The sequence below is a fragment of the Pteropus vampyrus genome, unplaced genomic scaffold, assembly GCF_000151845.1.
Source record: "Pteropus vampyrus isolate Shadow unplaced genomic scaffold, Pvam_2.0 Scaffold196, whole genome shotgun sequence".
NCBI lineage: Eukaryota > Metazoa > Chordata > Mammalia > Chiroptera > Pteropodidae > Pteropus > Pteropus vampyrus.
The window spans coordinates 410,822-430,725 of record NW_011888977.1 but is presented as its reverse complement, the minus strand read 5'-3'; the positions used below and the strand labels follow the sequence as shown (position 1 = coordinate 430,725).

Sequence of the window (19,904 nt, the reverse complement as noted above, 5' to 3'; positions counted from 1 at the left end):
TTTAATTCTTTATTTCCTTCATAAAAGAAATTTAATGGAGATAATACCTATATATGTATAAAGTTATCACTTTAGACATATCTTTAGAATGTACTAAAAATGTTAAAAGCCTCTGGAAGTGATAGCTAAAGTTATCAATAGAATCTTATGGTTGTTGTTACTGGAGAAAGCCTGCATCTGACCCACAGCACAATCTTAGATAATATTCCTGGGGAATCTTGTACCAGACAGCAATTTTGAAAAACTTATTTTTAAACCTTATTTCACTAGGTGGAAATACAGATAAAATTCCAGAGTTTTGTTTGTTTGTTTGGGGTTTTTTGTTTGGGGATTCTTTTGTTTTTACCCCTGTGACCAACCCACTAAAGATAATTAGTTTTAAATTCTGGTCTAATAAGTAGATGAATTCAAATTTGTGCTAAGGATTTGAATTGCTAGAAATAAAACTAGATTTTTTTTAGGGTCTAGGTTATTTTTAAATCCCCAAAAGATAGGGTAGTTTCTTATCTTTTGGTTACGTTTTAGGTCGTTCAAGCCCTCAGTTAGACCCTTTGAGAAAAAGCCCAACCATGGAACAAGCAGTACAGACCGCCTCGGCCCACTTACCTGCTCCAGCACCTGTTGGGAGAAGGAGCCCTGTATCAACCAGGCCTTTACCATCTACCAGCCAAAAAGCAATAGAGAATCAAGAGCACAGGCGAGGTAGAAATTTAGCTATTTACTATTCCTTAATTGACTCATCGACATTTTCCATTCACCTTATTTTCATTAAAAAGATATACTTTTTATGAATGATCCTAGAAGGTTTAAACTGAACTTAATAGAATGTACAGTCTGTCAAATCTGGCTCAAAGTAGTGATGGTGGTGGGGGTATAGATTTTGGGGGGTTTGTTTTGGGGTTTTTTTTCCCCCTCATTTCTAACTTTACAGAAGTTGTTGATTATGTCTTAATTTGTCACTTTATATGTCTTCTATAGCTGAAGTACACAAAGTTTCAAGACCAGAAAATGAGCAACTCAGAAATGACAGCAAGAGACAAATAGGTGAGTTACTTGGATCTGAAAGCCATATTTTATGCTTCTCAATAGAACATTTGAAATGTGTGGTACATATTTACTATAAAAAAAATGGCAGGGGTTGGTGACTTATATTAAGAGGAATTTCATTGTAGTAAGAGAACAATTTTTTATCTTATTTTTTTGGTGGTAGTTGTGCAGATCTATGTATGTGGCAGAATGTCATAAAACTGTACATAAAGACTACCAAAAAATGAGTACATGCAAAAACTGTTGAAATCTGAACAAGATCTATAGTGTACATTATATTGTGCCAGGGTCAATTTCCTGGTTTTATTAATGTACAGTAGTTAACTAAAATGTTAGCTTTCGAGAGGAGACTGGGTGGGTGATGGGCATGTAAGACCACTCTGTAATATTCTTTCAGGTTTTTTGTGTATGTGTAATTATTTTTAAAGTTTTTTTTAATCATCATTACATTTCTGGAATAAACTTTATTTGATGGTAAGTGATTGTCTTTTAATATATTCTTGAATGTTATCTGCTAGTAGGATTTGTACACATTGTATGGCTTCTTCTTTTGTACTTCTTTATGTTTTTCAGTTTCATGTTATAAAATTGTTTTCATTGTTTTCTGTGCTTTTAAGAATGGAGTTATCTGTACCTTAAAATTTTGGAGTTTTTTTATTAAAATAGCCCTGAGCCCTTTTTGAAGTATATTCAAGAACTTTAACTTTCTTTCATTATTATTGATTTAATAAGATTTTATACTTTATCTGTTTTGTAATCAGTAATACCCCAAATTCATTCATTTTATTAATATTTTCTAACTTATTAGCAGAGGATAAATTATAATTTAAAACTTTCCCAAATTAAAAAATAAAGGCAATATAATCGCCTATAATCACCTTACTTAGATAATAATTGGAAAGTGGTCTTTCACTTAATTTTTGAAAGATAGATATATTTTAAATGTTTAAACACTTCATTTGTCCTGTACATTTTTATATGTGCTATGTGCCAAAGGGTACATAATTTCTGGTTTGATTTAGTATCTTTCACTGCCCTTTGAAATTCATCCCCCAGAGGTTCATTAACAACAGTGGATATTCTTTTAGATTTTTTTTCTTTTACAGATATAGACTATACTTAACTTTTTTTAAAAAAGACAGAAAGGTTACATTTTACTTCCTGGCTTGTGGCCAAGGCATTTTTAATAATAAAGTTTAATGTGTTAAACCTCCTGTTTATCTAGATTTAAGTGTCTGGATATGCTGTGGTGGGTTTTTGTGGTTCGTTGTCTCAAACTCTTACAGTTTGCCAAACTTTAGTGAACACAAACCTGTTACTCTGTAGTCACTTCTGACCTTTGTCACTATATACTAAACATTACACATAATTATAATCATAGAATTCATACTGCATTGTGCTCTGTATGTTTCTGTTAATTCACATCTAATACTATTCTATATTCCTCTTTTGTTTTTTTCTTAACTATTAGTCTTGCGTTGGATATTTGGGTTCTCAGGTTTTCACTATAATTCGTGCTGCTTTGGTACTGCTTTATCATACCTTATAAATCCTGTCATTGTGTATTGTAGAGAAAGAATAGCTACAGGAAGACTTGAATAATATGGTTTCATTTAGAGGAAGATGATAAAGAGGGAGTGGGAAATGGTTAGAGTGGTTGACACCTGGTGCTTCTTGTCTTGTGCTATCGTGATGAGGAAATAACACCTCCTTCCTTGCAGTTTGTTCTGATTAGTGTTCATTTATTTATCTTACTATAAATATTGGTTCCTGTGATCCTTTCTGTAAAAGGCTTCCTAAATTTTGAAAGCCTACTATGTGTTTGACACTTTATAAGTATAAGGGATTTGAGCAAAAGAAAGACCCTACCCTCAGGAAGGACATAGCAATTTAGAACAGAAGTCTCCCAGATTGGTTGGTTGTATACATATATGAGTGTATGTATAAATATAAATTTAATTTGGGCTATTTGTAAATTTTATGCATGCTATTGTTAGTCTATTATATATTGTTAGGGAAACTTCATTTCTTTTTTATATAAAAAATACAAATATAGTAATATGTAGATACTTATAAGCATTTCTGTTGTTGACTACTATAAAAACCACAATAATGGCTTCTGTCCAAAACCAGCTTATTCTTTTTTATTAACATAGTTCCAGGTGCTTCTTCAGCTCCAAGGAGAGGGCGTGGGGGTCATCGAGGTGGCAGGGGAAGATTCGGTATTCGACGAGATGGTCCTATGAAATTTGAGAAAGACTTTGACTTCGAAAGTGCAAATGCACAATTTAACAAAGAAGAAATCGACAGAGAGTTTCATAATAAACTTAAATTGAAAGGTGAATTTTCATTTTTCGACTCAGAAATTACTTTTATTTATTTGAATTACCAGAGTTTAGTACAAGTCTTGACTTTTGTGGTATGTGCTTGTTTTTCATTAGAAGATAAACTTGAGAAACAGGAGAAGCCTGTAAATGGTGAAGATAAAGGAGACTCAGGAGTTGATACCCAAAACAGTGAAGGAAATGCAGATGAAGAAGATCCACTTGGACCTAATTGCTATTATGACAAAACTAAGTCCTTCTTTGATAATATTTCCTGTGATGACAATAGGTACAGTTTTCTAAGCTGCTCTTAAGCTCTTAGGAAGTTGACATGTGGAGTGATTTCTTTCTTATAAATTCAGAGTTTAATGAATACTTAAAAATACATAATGGCTTCATTTTTTAATGTTTTATTTTGCTAAAAGAAAATAATTATACTAAAATTTTAAAAGATATTATTCCTTAAAAAGAAGAAATAGCCATATACTTTTGTTTAGGGTTGCATTCACAAATATAGAGGACAATCTGTGGCCAGAGGGGTGGGGGTTAAGGGACTGGGAGAAATGGGTGAAGGATTGGAGAAGTACAAACTAGTAGTTGATAGGCGGTCACAGAGATGGGGAGCAGGGCATAGGGAATGCAGTCAGCAGTAATGTAATGGCTCTGTGTAGAGCCAGAGAGGTGATAGAGTAATTGGGGGGATCATTTCATAAACTGTATAAATGGCTAACCAATGTACTGTATACTTGAAACTATTAATAAAATGCTAAAAAACTTCACATTTGAAATAAATAATTAAACATTCATCTAACATCTAAATAACACCTTTTACTTTACCTTTCTACAATGTAGTTCAAATAAAGTCAGGGCCAAAAGTGCTAATGTTGCATTTGAAGTTTGCTGATACAGTAAAACTCTGCCACACTTCAGTAAATGTGGATCCAGGAAAGTGTCAGGTTAATTTAATTAAAGGACCCAACATAACACACTAAAGAGTTCTGGGTTTCTGCTGCCTAATACAAATTGTCCTCCTGGCTGCAGTTTAGTGCCACCTGGTGGCAGTTGTCTACTTCACTTTAAACATAGGTGGGAATGATTGTGAGCCCTGTGATCGTCTGGGCTCTAGGACAGCAGCAGCGCAACAGTTCAGTCCTGATGCTTTAGGCATCAGGTCCAGGGATTGGGCCAGGATCATACTGGGGACTCAGTGCTGCCCTTCTCCTCCTCCCAGCGTCCTGAGACTGGGTTTCCTTCCCTGGCTTTGCCTTCTCTTCCACTGAGGTTAAGTGGAGGGTGGCGTTACTTGCCAATATCATTATATCTGAATCCCTATTATATTGGAGCTGCTATCGTGTTCCTTGGTTTTATCAACTGTATTTGCAAGAATCTAATATCAGTCATATTTTCACATGAAATTTAACAGACTATTATAGGAACATATTACCATGGACAGCTTGTGGTAACTTAGACAAGGCACTTATTTTTATTTGATCTATAGTAATTATTTAGCCTTAATTTGAAAATTAGTGCTACATAGTTTTGCTAAAACTTGATATAGATTACTTATTTTTATAACAGAGAACGGAGACCAACCTGGGCTGAAGAAAGAAGATTAAATGCTGAAACATTTGGAATCCCACTTCGTCCTAACCGTGGCCGTGGAGGGTACAGAGGCAGAGGAGGTCTTGGTTTCCGTGGTGGCCGAGGGCGTGGTGGTGGCAGAGGTGGTACCTTCACCACCCCTCGAGGATTTCGTGGTGGATTCAGAGGAGGTCGTGGAGGCAGGGAGTTTGCAGATTTTGAATATAGGGTAAGTATTACATGTTTTTCATAAAACTCAAAATGTTTTTACTTTTATTTTGGGTAAATATCTTTAGGTCATTTATATAACTTTCATTTTGATCTAATTAGGATATTGATGTAATTTTAAGGAGCAGTAACTACTTGGCTATTAAATCCAATTTTTTTAAAAAAATTCAGTTGGAGGAATTAAGGGATAGAAATGAGATATTTTTTACCTTTTTATTATAGAACCATGATTTTAGATTTCAAGGACTGGTAAAATTTTTCCCAAAAAAAAACTATTAGAGATTGACTTAGGGTTATTTCTTTTTTTTATTTCCTCTTTTTAAATTATTTTTTATTGTTGGAGACACGGGGAATCACTAAAGGCATTATTTTAAAAATGATTATAGCAGTTAACATGTATAATATTGCATGTAGTAGGCATTGTTCTAAATGTTTTTCACATATTAACTTAAACCTTACTCAGTGGCATAAGTTCTTTTTTTTAATTCTCACTTTACAAATGAGGAATTATGTAAACAAATATTAAATAACTTGTCCTAGATCAGCTAGTAAGTGATGATGCTGGGTCTTGGACCTAGTAAATTTGTTCCTGAGTCAGTGCTCTTAATTTAGTTTTAGGAAAACTCAACGACATTTTCCCTGGTTTTCTTATTTTGCTCTGGTCTTGGAAAATCTCATGATATATTGACATTTAGGAACCTCTGCTAGAAAATTGTATAGATCTGTATAGTATGTTTATATGTGTTATTTATTTAAAGGAGTCTATAAATTAAGTCAGTGTCACTATCCTAGTTTATTGATTTTCAGGGCAAGTAGAGAGGAAGGTATATAATCACAGAAAGGATCAAAATCTCCACATAAAGAGGTCTGCTCAGAATTGCAAAGGGCAGCTGAAACCATAAAGATGTACTTGCAGAAATTGCATGGTCCAGTATTTAAAATTGGCCATTGTTGAGATCCCCTCTTGAAGTATCAGTGTTGGTGGCTTTTAGGTCTGGTCTGTTCATTTTGATGCCTTTGATATTGTCTCATCACAGTCAAGATTGCTGAAAATTAGCCTCAAGTCATTAGATCAGACTGTCTAGCCATGGTGGCCTGGTGGAGCTTCAGGACTTCTAACTTGCAAAATTGCCATTCCATCTGGGACACTATGTCTTAGTAACTGGAAAATGCCTTTTACTTGTCACTGTTACTGCTCTTATTACTGCCCTTGTCAGTGACATTTTGCTTACACAAGTCAGTAACTTTTTCACAAATATTTGCCCTTATCCTCCTCTGTAGTATTTGACATTGATGACCACCCACCAAACTTGGAGTTTGTTTTTTAATACTCTTAACATTTTTTTTTATACAATCAACACATGTTCCTCAACACAGCATATAAGGCGCTTCATGATGTGCCTGCTTCTCCAGGCTAGGAGTCTAGTGCTGTCTCAAGTCCTTTTGCTAGTGAGACTCCCTTTTATTCATTTACTCTGCCACAGATATGTAGGCCCTCTTCCTCTTGTTTAGTGACAAGCTTATTCCTATCTCAGGACCTTTTTACCCCATCCTTCTGCTTGGAACATTCACTTTACTGCTTCTTGCAAGTACTCACATTTGTGTTTGCACTCCCAGATGTGCTTAAGCATGTCTGTGTGCACTCACACATGCATGTTCATGTATTTCTCTTTTTCTCTTTCACTACCCCTTCCTCCCTGTCCTTTCCCCCTTCCCTTTGTGAGCATGTCAGTTCATAGCCTCTGACCAGTTTTTCAGCCTGGATCTTGTTTGCTTCCACCTATATTTCTCTATCTTCACCTGCTTTGTGTTCTGTGATCAATTTCAACTTAACCTTCCTCAGAATGACCTCATCGTCATCTTGCCTTCGCATCATCTCAGCCTCCTCTGAGTGTTTGCATTGGCTAATAGTATACCTTTCTTTTTGTGTCCCGGATGGTGAAGGTATCCATGTCATGGCCTTATAATTTCCATATCACCGCATTCATTCCTTTGACATGTCCCTGCCAGCTATCACAGTAACCCATAGATTGGTCTCCAGACTTTCAGCCTCCCTTTACCTCGCTTCAGGCATATCAGCTACCTATTGAAGAACCTCTGACAACTCCATGTTGAAAATTACATTGAAGCAGTTTGGTTTGAGGGAAAGTACATTTAAATTAGACTTGAGTCCCAATGAGAATTTTAGAACTGGTCAGAGGCTATGAACTGACATGCTCACAAAGGGAAGGGGGAAAGGACAGGGAGGAAGGGGTAGTGAAAGAGAAAAAGAGAAATACATGAACATGCATGTGTGAGTGCACACAGACATGCTTAAGCACATCTGGGAGTGCAAACACAAATGTGAGTACTTACAAGAAATTAGTTGCTAGTATGACCTCAGTTGAGTCATTAAACCTTTCAGGCCCTCAGTTTTGACATTTGTGGGAAGCAAGTTGCACAGTTTTATCTCAGATATGCCTTTAAATGATCATTGAAGTCTGAGAGCTGGAAAGCATCTGAGAGGCCTGACCTCCTGGCCAAACTGTAAACCTCTTCTGTAGTGACCCTTTCAGGAGCTGGGGGCCTACTCTTCCCGAGAGCATCCATCCCAGCCAAGGGATGCTCTAATTATTTGGATTTCACAGACATAGCACACAATTTGAGTGAAAATCTTTTTCCCTATAACTTCAAACTATTAGTTTAACTCTACCCTTTTAAACATACAGAATATGCACATTCTTCATAATTTTTAAGATATTTGAAAAAATAGCTTTCATGTCTGTAGAAGACTGAACTGTTACTTCACTTTACCTAATCTTTAAGTAACCACTGGGTGCATGGTACATGTACTTATTGATGCAAACATTTATTTTGAAGCTATGTCTCACTGTTCAGTAATTTTGAGCCTTTAGTTAAAAACCTCTATCACATATATTGCAGAATTACAATGCATCATAGAGGTCGTCTGCATGAGTCTTTATCTGCAAGTATATCCCTGACAGTCGAAACTCTGGCTGAGTGTTTCAAGGAGTGATAGATTCACTGGCCCCTCTGACGTTGCCCTGGTGGTTAAAAGGTTCTGTGACGCTGCACTGCCTCCTCTTCTTACAAGGGTCCCCCTTGATATATCTAGCCCCATTTCTCATTACTGTTTAACTTGCTTGATTTAAGCAAGTTGACTCATGGTCACCTCTTATGCGCACTGTGCTTGATTCCAACTCTAACCTCGTTCGTTGACCAAGTATATTGAGTTCTTCCTGTATGCTAAGCACATGCTGGGCGTTGGTGGTAAGCAGAACAGACACAGTCCCAGCCTTCTCATAGTCCGACGGGAAGTTAGACACCACTAAAAGGCAGGGCTCCCTTCACTTACCCTTCACAGTCTTGCGCAAGGGTTTCTCTGTCCTTAGAAACTTCTCTTCCTTCTTCCACTGATCTTCTTTTTCTCACCTTCTGTGGTATCTGCTTTCATCAGCATACATTTTACATGTGTTTTGTTTTGTTCCGTATTGCCAACTAGATGGAAGCCTCTTGGCATTAATGAATATGTATTCTGCTTTTCTTTCCACCAAAACACCTTGCCCAGCATGGAGCCATAATGGGCTTGAAGCAAGTGCTTAACATGTTGATTAGGAATGCGCTACTTTAGCCTTCAATGAGGCCTAAGGGCCATCAGTGTGGCTAGCCCTTGATTGTCCATTTCAAAGTTGAATGGACCCTTCTGTCTGCGGTGAGAGCCCGACCTTCTAAGCAGCCTGTGCCTTCTAAATCGTACCATCTGGCACCTTTAAAGGTAGAAATAATGAGTGATTGCTATACTAAAGGAGATTTACCTTCAGGGATTAAGCTCATTTCTGAAACAACATCTAATAACTTCTCAGAGGTGGATGTCGGTGGCATTTGCAGCATTGTTCACGTAATGGTTGGCTTTGTTCTTTGTGGTCTCTCGGCATGAATCGTTACAGTTTTGGAGTGAGCATAAGCAGCTTGGTTGTTTAATGAAAACATGGGTAAGATAGGATCATCGAGTTTTAGAACTCTTTAAAAATACCAGCCAAACTAGAAGCTTTCTCCCAGCCTACCCCCAATACATAGGACCCAGACAGGCTAACCGTCTTGATTCTGGGTATAAGCTAATAAAGGCAAAACTTACTCTCTTTGACTTCCAGCCCAATTTTCCTTAAGGATAATATTAGAAACACAAAGTTGTGGTAAGTTTGGTCCTATGGTGCATTCTTTTTCTTTTTTTTTTTGTGGGGGGGAGTGGGAATGGGGAGCAGGCAAAGAATAATAAGTGGGCAGCCAGCTATTTTATATGTTGCTGCTAAGAGGTTAAGCCACCAGGGTGGATGAGACAGATTGCTTTCCATTTGAGTCTATGTTCCTTCAGAGAGGGTCCAGAGACAATGAGACGTCCAAAGTGACTCAGCATGGTTCTCTCTCCTTTCCACCCCTCTTTTCCTCTACCTGTCTGCCCCTCTTCCCTTCTCTCTCCTCATTTCCATCTCTCCCTCTCTTGCTGCCTTTTTTTTTTTTTTTTACCTTTCAGAAAACCACAACTTTTGGACCCTAAAAGGTCTGGATTGATTGAACAGCTTTCTGAAAGGTAAAAAAAAAAAATGGGCATGTGAAGGTTGGCTTCGATGGGGAACGGCAGACAGCAGGATCATCTTCAGCTTATTTCTTTCTGCACCAATTTACACCATGCCACATGTATTCTAATTTAATAACATTGTACGAATGGTTTGGTGTTGTATACACACAGATAAAGTTGAGATTAACATAGGAAGTGTGTATTTCTAATGGTGAGCATCAGCAGAAAAAGATATGTGTAGCAAGTAGTCTGAGGAAAATGGCCTTTAGTTTAGGGTTAGTCTCTCTGGAAAGCTACAGGCTCCCTGAGATTTTTACTGCTTTCTCCCTGGTTACTTTTTTATATTTCCCAGTCAACTCTGTGATTTTTAGAATTTATTTCAAACTTAAAAGTTATCCTTTAAAATTAATTTCTAAATCATTGCTTTCTTCTGGCATAAAACTTTGGAGAGAAATGTTATTTTACTGTCTGGATATTTTATTACCGAGTAAAGACATCAAAGACTTAGGGATTTTATTAATCTTCTTCCAAAATGTATTGTTGGTTGTATTTGATGAGTTTGACGGACTAGTATGTTGTTTTTAAAGATTATTTGGATGGCAGTCAAAGATGGTGGGGTATGCCTGTATCTTAAGTAGGCCTTCTTGCTGGGACCAGCCTAACTCACAACACCACTGCTTTAAACTCCACCAAGTAGAAAAATGCACTTAACAAATAATGAGCTCCTACAGGGAGTGGAAGTAGTAAAAAGTGTTTCCTAGAAATCAGTGGTACAGATTTGTACATAAAAGTAAAAGATAGGTATGTTTAAAGGTAGTGGAAAATAAACTGAAGCAGATTAAAAAGAAATATTTATTAATTAACCAATAATCTGACACATGAGCTAATTTTTCTTTCCTTTTTAGAAAGACAACAAAGTTGCCGCGTAGTCTACAAACAAGTCTTTGAAGATAGGTGAATTTCTAGCTCTTCATGGTCCTGAGAGTTGGTTTCAGTCTTTACCAAGAATGAAGAAGTGAATTTGCTGTATATTTGTCACCAGCACTGGGTTTTTTTGTTTGTTTTTCTGCTTAATTTCAAAGATACGATGCAGTTACATTGGGGGCGGGGGGATGGCTCATCTTTAAAAATGAGCATTAAATATATTTGGAATAGCAGAAGGTTAAGTAATTCTTATGTATAATTAAACTAAAGCAGTACTTCAATGGGACTTATAAGTATTTTTTCATCACTGAAAGGATTTTTCTTATCACTAAATTGTATTTGGCAATTATTGCAAGTTGCCTGCAGATAGGGCCGTGATACTGTGTTTTGAGGGTTTTGTGTGTGTGTGTGTGTGTGTGTGTGTGTGCGCGTGTGTGTGTGTGTCTTTTGCCCTTTCTTTTTGGAAATCCTGTAATATTCTTTTTGAGGTAGCTTATTTCGTCATTTAGGGTGCTGGATGGTAGAGAATTTTGTCAGTCAGCTCTGTACACACAGTAAATACTGTTTCTTAGGCAAAGGTAACTTTTTTATATAGTTGTAAAATTCCATTATATTCCATTGCCAAAGAAACATTAAGAACTTTGTATAGCTGTATAAAAAGCAACTAATTTTTTAAAGAATAAACATTTTAAAGTCAGCAAACATAATGTGTCCTTGCAAAAGTTGATGTGCTGAGGAGCAGAGCTATGGGTGGGTCTTTTTTTCATAGCTTTCCAGGCTTAAGTTTTTTGTGTTTTTTTTTTTAACATTTGGAACACAAATGAAGATTTGATACATTCTTTCATTATCTAAAAAGAATAAATTACTCATGCTCATTGTAAGAACTTCATTTTGTTGTAAATGGCATATCACAGAATTCGTCCAAATAATAGATATTTTCAGTATATGAATGTAAATAATCATAGATAAGAATGTACTTAACTGTATTTTCAAATAAGTACCGCCCCCCCCTTTTTAAGACAATAAAACTAGGCATCAATTAACCTCTTCTTCCTGATACGCCTGGAATTTTGTCAGGATGAGTTGGACTCATTCCATTAATTTCAAGAGGATTCAGCGTGTTAGAATTTATTTTGGCAACCTATGATATATCATAACACTGGTCCTTGGGCCTATGACCCACAAATGGCTCAGTATAGAGTTCATTGCTAATTATAAATTACTAGTAAATCTTTTTGATATTTTAAGCTATAGGGGGGGGGAAATCTGGCCACTTTTGTGTTTTTGTGAAGGCCATGGAGTAAAGGGATCCAAAGATTTAAATATTTTTATCTCTTGATTTTTGTTAACTTTCTCCTTAAACTATTCAGTAGTGATAAAGATATGGAAAACTGCACTGTAGGAGAATTGGAATATTTAAAGATGGTTGATATTTTTAAGTTTAATTTTATATCTTTTGTATAGCTCTACAAGAAAATGTTTTGTAATTTGGTTTCATTATTAAGTTTCAGTACTTGGCAGCCATAATTTAGATAATATTGTTTAATACTGTTTGCTTGCATGTTAACAACAAAACCTTTCGGAGGACCCACAAATCATGATATTGAACACATTTCTGAGCCATTCTGAACATCAAAGCAAGTGCTATGGCAATACCTATGTAGACTGTTGGAGATGTCCTGGGCTGATTTCAAGAAGAAAAACTGTAAATACCAGTTCTACATGCTCTGAAAGTATGAATTCATGCGTTTTCCAAGCCGTCTGGGTCACTGACTAGGGCATTTAGTGCCCCAATAATAACTGGCAGCATGGCATACCTGCAGTGCACCTTAAATATTAAAGCAAGGTTTTTGTTCTGAGACAGAATAAAATTCTTCAATAAAAAAATGTTTGTCAAAGTTCTTTCTCTTTAAACAGTAATATTTTCTTAATAGAAAGAAGCATAATGAGGCATCTTTAAAATGTCAGAGTGGACTTATGGTCATGTTTATATTTCTTAAAATAACTAGATTAATTTCTCTTTTTCTGAGATTTATTTCTTGTTGTAGATGTTTAGGTAAAGGTAGAAAGCCCCTTTCTCCCCCTCTAGAGTACAAACCACACCAAAGTTAAAATCTGGGACATGAGGAGACAGCCAAGGACATATCGTGCTGGCATGTGCCCTCTGTAGGCAGGCAGGTACAGAAGAGGGGAGAGGGGCTGACTTCTAAATTCACCTTTTGAGTAGAGCATTTCTCCCTCCAAAAGCAGGACTTAATGTGATGGGCTGGAAGAGAGTTTAGGAATGTTAACCCAGCTCAGTGGCTCATAATCAGGGGTTGAACTGACATCCTGGGAACATTTAAGAATGTGAGAGGATGTATTTTTGGTTGTCACAGTGACAAGGGACCAGCGCTGGCATTTAAGAGTAAGGGTCAGAGATAGTAAAATTCCTACACTCAGCAGGACATTGCCACGTAATCTGTTATCCAACCCAAAATGTAGCAGTGGCCCTTCCACTTTGAGAAATAATAACTGAATATCCTCCACATGGAAAGTGAGTGGGGAATTAATTTTTCCCTCCCCAGGTTTTCAAAAACACTAACCTTACTTGACATGGGACATGGAAAGACAGGTATGAAGGAACCTTACTTCCAGTAGCACTGTTAGCATTTTGGAAACCCATTACCATTCCATCCAGTTGTCTCTTGGTGGTTCACAGATCTTATCAGAATCATTCGAGGAGCATTTTTTTTTTTTATAAAGTACAAATTCCCATGCCCCACACCTAGCGAGTCTGATTCTGAAGTTCTGTGGTGGGGCCCAGGAATCACTCTTAAGTTGCACAAGATAGTTCTGATTGATTAGCCAAGTTGAGAGAGTTTCAAAGCATCACAGCTGGTTAATCTAATCTAACCCCCTTCTTTATGGCCCTTGGTGAAGTGTTCTCAGTAGGATTATTTTTTCATTTCCTAACCTTCCAAATCCAATACATCCAGGTCGTGTTGGGCACAAAGAAAAGGAAAGGACTGAGTGGAAGGGGGTGCATTTCTGCAGGACAGAATCTGGGGGAAACGGGGAGATTGAGACTTAAGTTTCCTCCAGGGGTTGGCTGCTGTGAGTAAAGAGTTTTTTATTTCTAGCATACAGGAAATGGGTGTGTGTTGTGTCTGTGTCTCAATTTTACATGGCTGTTGTCCCTGCCTCTGGGTTATCTGCCTGAAAGAGAAGCTGCTCCTGCAAGCCCGTGTTCACGGCTCAGATCTAATCATGTCTGGATTTAGTGTTGCTAGATACTCTGGCCCTAGTAGTTTAGAAACCATAAGCTGGTTTAAACTGACAGTGGGGAGAGTGTCACAGTATAAGGTGAACTCTTATTAAAGGAACTCAGATGTCGCCAATCTGCTTAGCTTACCTGTTTTGACTTTTTTAAAGATGACGGGTATTAATACAATTGGAATCAAACTTAGAGAAGTAAAGTAGCACCATTAATCCCTGAATCTGAGGAAGTTAAGTGAGATTTGATCAGAGCAGGCTGCCTTAGGCTTCTCCCAAGATGAAGACACAAGAACAACTTGGAAGAGCTATCTCTTGAGTACGAGTTCGTCAAGTGAGGAAGTAAGGGAGAGTATAGCTTTGAGCAGCAGAAGCTTAGAGAGACCAGTGGCAGCTAAGGATATAGGTCTCAGTCACTGCTCAAGGGGTAATCCCGGACTTCTGAGGAAGAGTGATGGAAAGGTTTTTATCCTGTTTTCCAGAAACAGTGTTAGTAAAAGCAAGCTTGTGGTTTTGAGACATTTATAGATCTGGCTCCAAGAGCACGTGGTAAGACTATGAATCTAATGTGGTTTCTGTTCTCCATGTGGTGTAGAGCTGTGAGCCAATGGTATGGGTGTCTTTTCAATTCCAGTGGGGTTCATGTTTAACAAACTTGGCTGACTGATAAAAATATTCTCAGAATTAGCTCATAAACATATCAAAATAGACCTGAATCTGATTCTAGTTCATAATATTGGTTTTAAGGAAATGCTTTTAAATGCACTGATGTCCGATGTGGTTTATAAAGAAAGCAGCTCTGTGAGACCAAAGCATATTTTAGTTCAAAATGAGGCTTTTTTAGAGTGACTCATACTTTAGGTGCACAGAAACAGCTGAGAGCAGCCAGCAAGGAGCTCATGACCCAGAAAGTCTTGCCTTTGCCTCCAGTCTTGAAGAGCAGTCTGGGAGTGGAAGGAGAGGGTGCAAAGAATGCCAATCTTGAGGGGGTGTGAAAAACCTGGGCCCAGGCCAGATTGTAATGAATTCCAGTAAATGGTTTACAGCCATCCTGGTACAAAGGACGGGAACATGTTTACTAGATGTCTGGAGTGTGCTTCTGTAATCCTGGTACTCGCCTAATCCTGATAATCCTGGGGTGTTAGCCTCACACAGGATTGTTGATGAGAATGCAAATCCCAACATTGCGATTCAGGATTTTGCTTGTGCTGAAATTGTACTGTGTAAATTTTTTCTTTCTGGGTTGGTTGGGTGATGGTTCTTTGCTCCATTCCCCAGTGTTTAACAGCATTTCTTTGTCCTGGAGTGGGCGTGGAGTCTTATAGTTTGTAGTTGATAAAGTGGAATTACGTGTAGTTTTGTTTTTGTAAAAGTAATAACAAAAAGAATCTGGGCAGTATTAAAGAAGATTTTTTAAAATAGGTAAAAGAAGAAAAAAAATCATCTATAGTTCCACCACCCAGACCTAACCTTTGTTAACACTGTGAGTGTATGTTCTCCCTGGTGTTCTGTACAGGCAAGTGCTAGTTAACAAAAATGGATTTATGGTATGTGTACTGATGATATATGTTGTGAAACTTGATTTTTTCACGTATATTGCGTAGCACTTTTGTTTTGAAGTATAATATGCATACAGGAAAGTACACATATCATAACTCCCTATGTCACCAGCGCCCAGATTGGAAAGCAGAATATTAACAGTACCCCCAAAGCCCCTGACACACAACTCCCAGTAGTCTCCTGCATCCTCAGTGACAACTACTATCCTGACTTCTAACAGCATAGATTGCTTTTGCTTGTTTTGGTTCTTTATGTAAATGGAATTAGACAGTATTTACTTTTTATGTGTTTAGTTGCTTTGCTCAACATTGTATTTGTGGGCGACGACTATACTGTTGCATTTGGCTGTGGAGTGTTCATTTTCATTGCAGTATAATACTCCATTGTGTTAGTAGACCACAGTTATCCATTCTGCCACGTTTGGGTAATTTCTAGCGTTTGGCTGTTAAAATAATGCTGTCGATGTTTTTTTCCTCTGCAAGAGAAGCCAGACCGAGAGTGGGTGAGAGGAACACTGACATTTCTTGAGGATTTAGAGTATGGTGAAAGACAATGTACCCAACTGTGGTGCCACTCCACCTGAGCATGCTGCTGCAAATAATTTGTTACTAACCATAAAGTACCAGAAAACCCTGATGTACTCCTGATGTATATATTAGAGCAAATTCAAGGTTAATCCTCTATGTGCCTAACCTTTGACCCCCAAGGACACAGCTCCCACCACCACCCTTCCCAGTGGTGGCACCGGAATATTTCTAGCCCTACAAACCTATGTTCAGGATGTGGTCTTGGTTCCCATGCCCCGTCCCCTCTCTGATAAAATCTCTATTATACTCTGTTAAGGCTCATCTGACCCTCTCATTTGACCATCTAATGACCTGATTACTACCCATCATCTTGAAAAACCTGCTACCTGCCTTCCTCTTCTGTCCTTCCAAATGACTTCAGCTTCTGTGTGGTTTACCCATCTGTGTTGGGAGTCCCCAAGGTAACCATACTCATAGCTATGATTTCTTACAGCAAAAAGAGACAAAGCAAAATTAGCAAAGGGAAAAGATGAATGGGCAAAGTCTGGAGGAAAAAAGCTCAAACTTTCAGAGGGGATTTCAAAAGGAATCCCACAGGATGTACTTCGTTCTCCCAACAATGTGTAGTTTCAACATGTTTGGAATGTCGTCCACCAGGGAGGCTGATTAGAGACTCCCTTCCCCAGGTTTGGATTGGGTGCTGGTTATGTCGGCACCTTCTGCTTGGCACATACCAAAGTCTTAGACCCCCCGAAGTAAGACAAGTGAACCACATTGTACAAACAGTTTAGGTACAGTGTGCCACTCTTATCAGTTCTGGGAACAGTGGAAGCCCTCCTGAAATCCAAGTTTCCAGATGTCAACCAAGGGCCAAACCTGTAAGCAGGCCTTATAGAGGATAGGCCTGCGAGGTTCACTCTTCCAGACCCATCCCACACCCTGCTTCCTGTTCCTTGTCCTGTGACCTTTTCCTCATCCCCGCCCACCCAAAATTGTCCACACACCTGGACGTTGTCCATCAACCTCAACTGCATCACCTCTGAATCATGGATTTAGACACCCCATACTTTGATCTTCCAACTACTTGCTGAAGAAATAACTTTTAAAAATACAGTAATCTAACCACTCAGTTGCTCAGTAACTGTTTTTAGCCTGGCGCAGAACTCCAGGTCAGGGATCTTTCTACTTTGGATTCATCAGCTCCTTCCTTCCGCTTTCCCCACCACCACCACCAACCGGCCTAGACTCCATGATCCTTCATCTGTCTTGCAAGTACCCTCAACTCTCTTGTTCCTCTTTTGGGCTTGTCCTCTTGCCTAAAAGCATCCACCCATCCACATTGTCAGTATTCATCCAGAGGGCCGAATCCTGCAAAGGAATCACAAATGAGCAAATTAATACCATTGTAAATCTGATTGCTGCTCTCTACTGGGCCCTTCACATTGCCAGCAAAACTTAGTACTTTTCTGTAATCATTTCTCTGCAGTCAGCTAATGGCCTTGCCATCTATATCAAAGAGAACTAAGGACATTGGATGGAAACTGCCTCAAGCACTTACCACACTCTCTTAACCAATCTCATCTGCATCCAGCATTTTCCTGGTGGCGCTATAAAAACAAAACCGCTTACCAAAAAACTACTTGTGTTCCAGCTCCCTAACTCCCACCATTCCCGGACTTAAAATATTGATTTGCCTCTTTTACTCTCTTTATCTCCAACTTCTTGATAATGGATCCTTTTTATTCGCGTTTAATTATACTGGCATACTGTATAGCATAGTAATGTTTTAATAGTCACCTATTAATATATAATTGTAATTGTGTAGCACATTTAGTAATTATTACAAATTCCTATTTAAAGAGAATTATACTCGAATCCTAACTCCTACCAGCTCCTACTTAGCTCTAACTATCACGATGCCTGATCTTTCATTTCTTAACCCACTTGATCTACTCCTTTTGGGAAGGTCACCAGTGCTCTGCAGTGAGCCTTTCCTATTTTCCTCTCGTTTGCTTTCTAGAAGCACTCCATAAAATTGACCTCTTCCTTCTTAAAATACTCTTTATCTTCCTGGCTGCCATGTTCATCTGGTCCTACCCTCTCTAGCTGCTGTTCCTCAGCCCATTTACGTGATTTCTTCACCACCCCATATTAAAATGATTGTGTTTCTCACAGTTATACTTTAGCTTTTTTCTAAGCTGTCTACTGTCTGGGAGCAACCCCTATGGTTTTAACTACATGAAGTTATTTTCAAATTCACATATCTAGCACAGATGTCTTTTCTGAGTCTAGATCTGACTTTGTGATAGCTGTACTTGAACATCTTCTAGATGTCCAACCTCTCAAATTTAATCTTTCCCAAACTGAAGTAATCTCTCTTCTTTTCTTCCAGTGTTCTTGATCCCAGTATGTAGCAGCACCATCTACTAACCTGAGTATGCCACAAATCTGGCGGTCACCTTTGACACTTCATTTCCTTCATTTCTGCTCCAGTATCACACCTGTTACCAAGTTCTGTCGATTCTACTTCCTAAATATATCTAACACCTCTTTTTCATTAAAAAAATTTTAAATTATTTTGATAAGAGATTTGCGTGCATGTTGTGTTTTAAATTCCTCAGAAAGGCTTATAATGAAAGGCAGCAGTCATACTAACGATCTTATCCCTTCCTACCACTGGTCTTCTGTTTTTAGTTTTGCTGATTTTCTGTGAGAAAGAGAAAACAGTTTATTCAACAAATATTTGAGCCCTTACTGTGGAAGAGGTATAGTTCCAATTGCAGGGTAAGCAGCAGTGAACAAAGCAAATCCAACCCTTATTTGGAGCTTGTATTCTGGAGACAAATGAGTAAAATATGTAATATGTTAAGATGCTTAAGTGCTACGGAGAAAAATCCAGGAAGGGAGACATGAAAGACTGTCGGGGCAGGAGGGGAAATTGCTGCTTCCAATTTAAAATTGGTTAGGGAAGCTGACATTTGAGAAATGACTCAAGAAGATGATTGGATATTCAAGCAGAAGACATTGTAGCTGCAAAGATCCTGAAGCAGGAGTGAACCTAGTATGGCTGGAGTGGAGTGAGGGAGGAGAGGGAATGTGAGGTCACAGAGTAAGTGGAGGCCAGACAGGGAGTGGAGGCAACTGTAATGACTGTCATTTATTCCAAGGTGGATGCGATTTGTAGGGTTTTGAATAGGGGAGTGGCCATCTGACTTAATTCAGAAAGTCTCCTTGGCTGCTGTGTTGAGAATCAACTACATATACTAGGGCAAGAAGCAGGTAGACCAGGTAGGAGGCCAGCGCAGTAATCCAGTGTAGCTCTCCCAGCTCCCTGGCGGTTGGAACATGGGGCCTAGATTTCTGATCCTGAATCTGTTGGCAGAGACCTTTGTGGTGGGGTCCTGTGGGGTATGGGGGCCAGTGTGGCATCCTCAGCAGATTGTTCCTCCGGCCAAGGCTTTAATGTATATGTTCACACAGTTAAATAATAGGCTATAATTAAAAGTCTTCTCATCGTCTCTCAGACTTACAGCACCCTCTTCATGTGGAGCCAGGTTGCTTCCAATTTTCGCTAGTATAAACAGTGCTGAAATGAAGAACCTTCATGAATCATACAAATAAGTTATCTGTAGAATAAATCCAATAACTTGAAATTCTGGATAAAAGCTTTGTAATTCTAACAAATATTCCTATGTCTCCCTCAATGGAGATTATAGCAATTTGCACTTTAATCAGTTTTTGAGGGTGCCTGTGCCCCCTATAGTCACCAGTGCAGTGTTATCAAACTTAGAAATTTTTGCCAGTTTGATAAATGAAAATGTTATCTCAGTACTCTGCATTTCACTCTGCGAGAGGTTGAAGATTTTTCTTGTAAGTTTAAGT

At 38.3% G+C, this 19,904-nt stretch overlaps 1 protein-coding gene and 1 long non-coding RNA gene across 3 annotated transcripts in view; both read left to right on the top strand.

Moving 5' to 3' along the window:
- The window catches only part of LSM14A (LSM14A, mRNA processing body assembly factor), a 48,421-nt gene extending 35,843 nt beyond the window's left edge, over positions 1-12,578 (top strand). Inside the window, exons 5-10 of one of the 2 annotated variants that reach the window (XM_011371843.2) lie at positions 526-702; positions 979-1,044; positions 3,204-3,386; positions 3,489-3,660; positions 4,950-5,181; positions 10,662-12,578. In XM_011371843.2, coding sequence (XP_011370145.1) covers positions 526-702; positions 979-1,044; positions 3,204-3,386; positions 3,489-3,660; positions 4,950-5,181; positions 10,662-10,685 — 854 coding nt within the window. In that variant the 3' untranslated portion in view covers positions 10,686-12,578. The remainder of the gene's footprint in view (positions 1-525; positions 703-978; positions 1,045-3,203; positions 3,387-3,488; positions 3,661-4,949; positions 5,182-10,661) is intronic. The other variant, XM_011371844.2, reaches the window with a different exon arrangement.
- LOC111746636 lies at positions 5,188-9,112 on the top strand. The gene is made up of 2 exons (XR_002783207.1): positions 5,188-7,373; positions 7,546-9,112. It is a non-coding gene; the product is annotated as an uncharacterized LOC111746636 (long non-coding RNA).
- Positions 12,579-19,904: the final 7,326 nt, after the last annotated feature.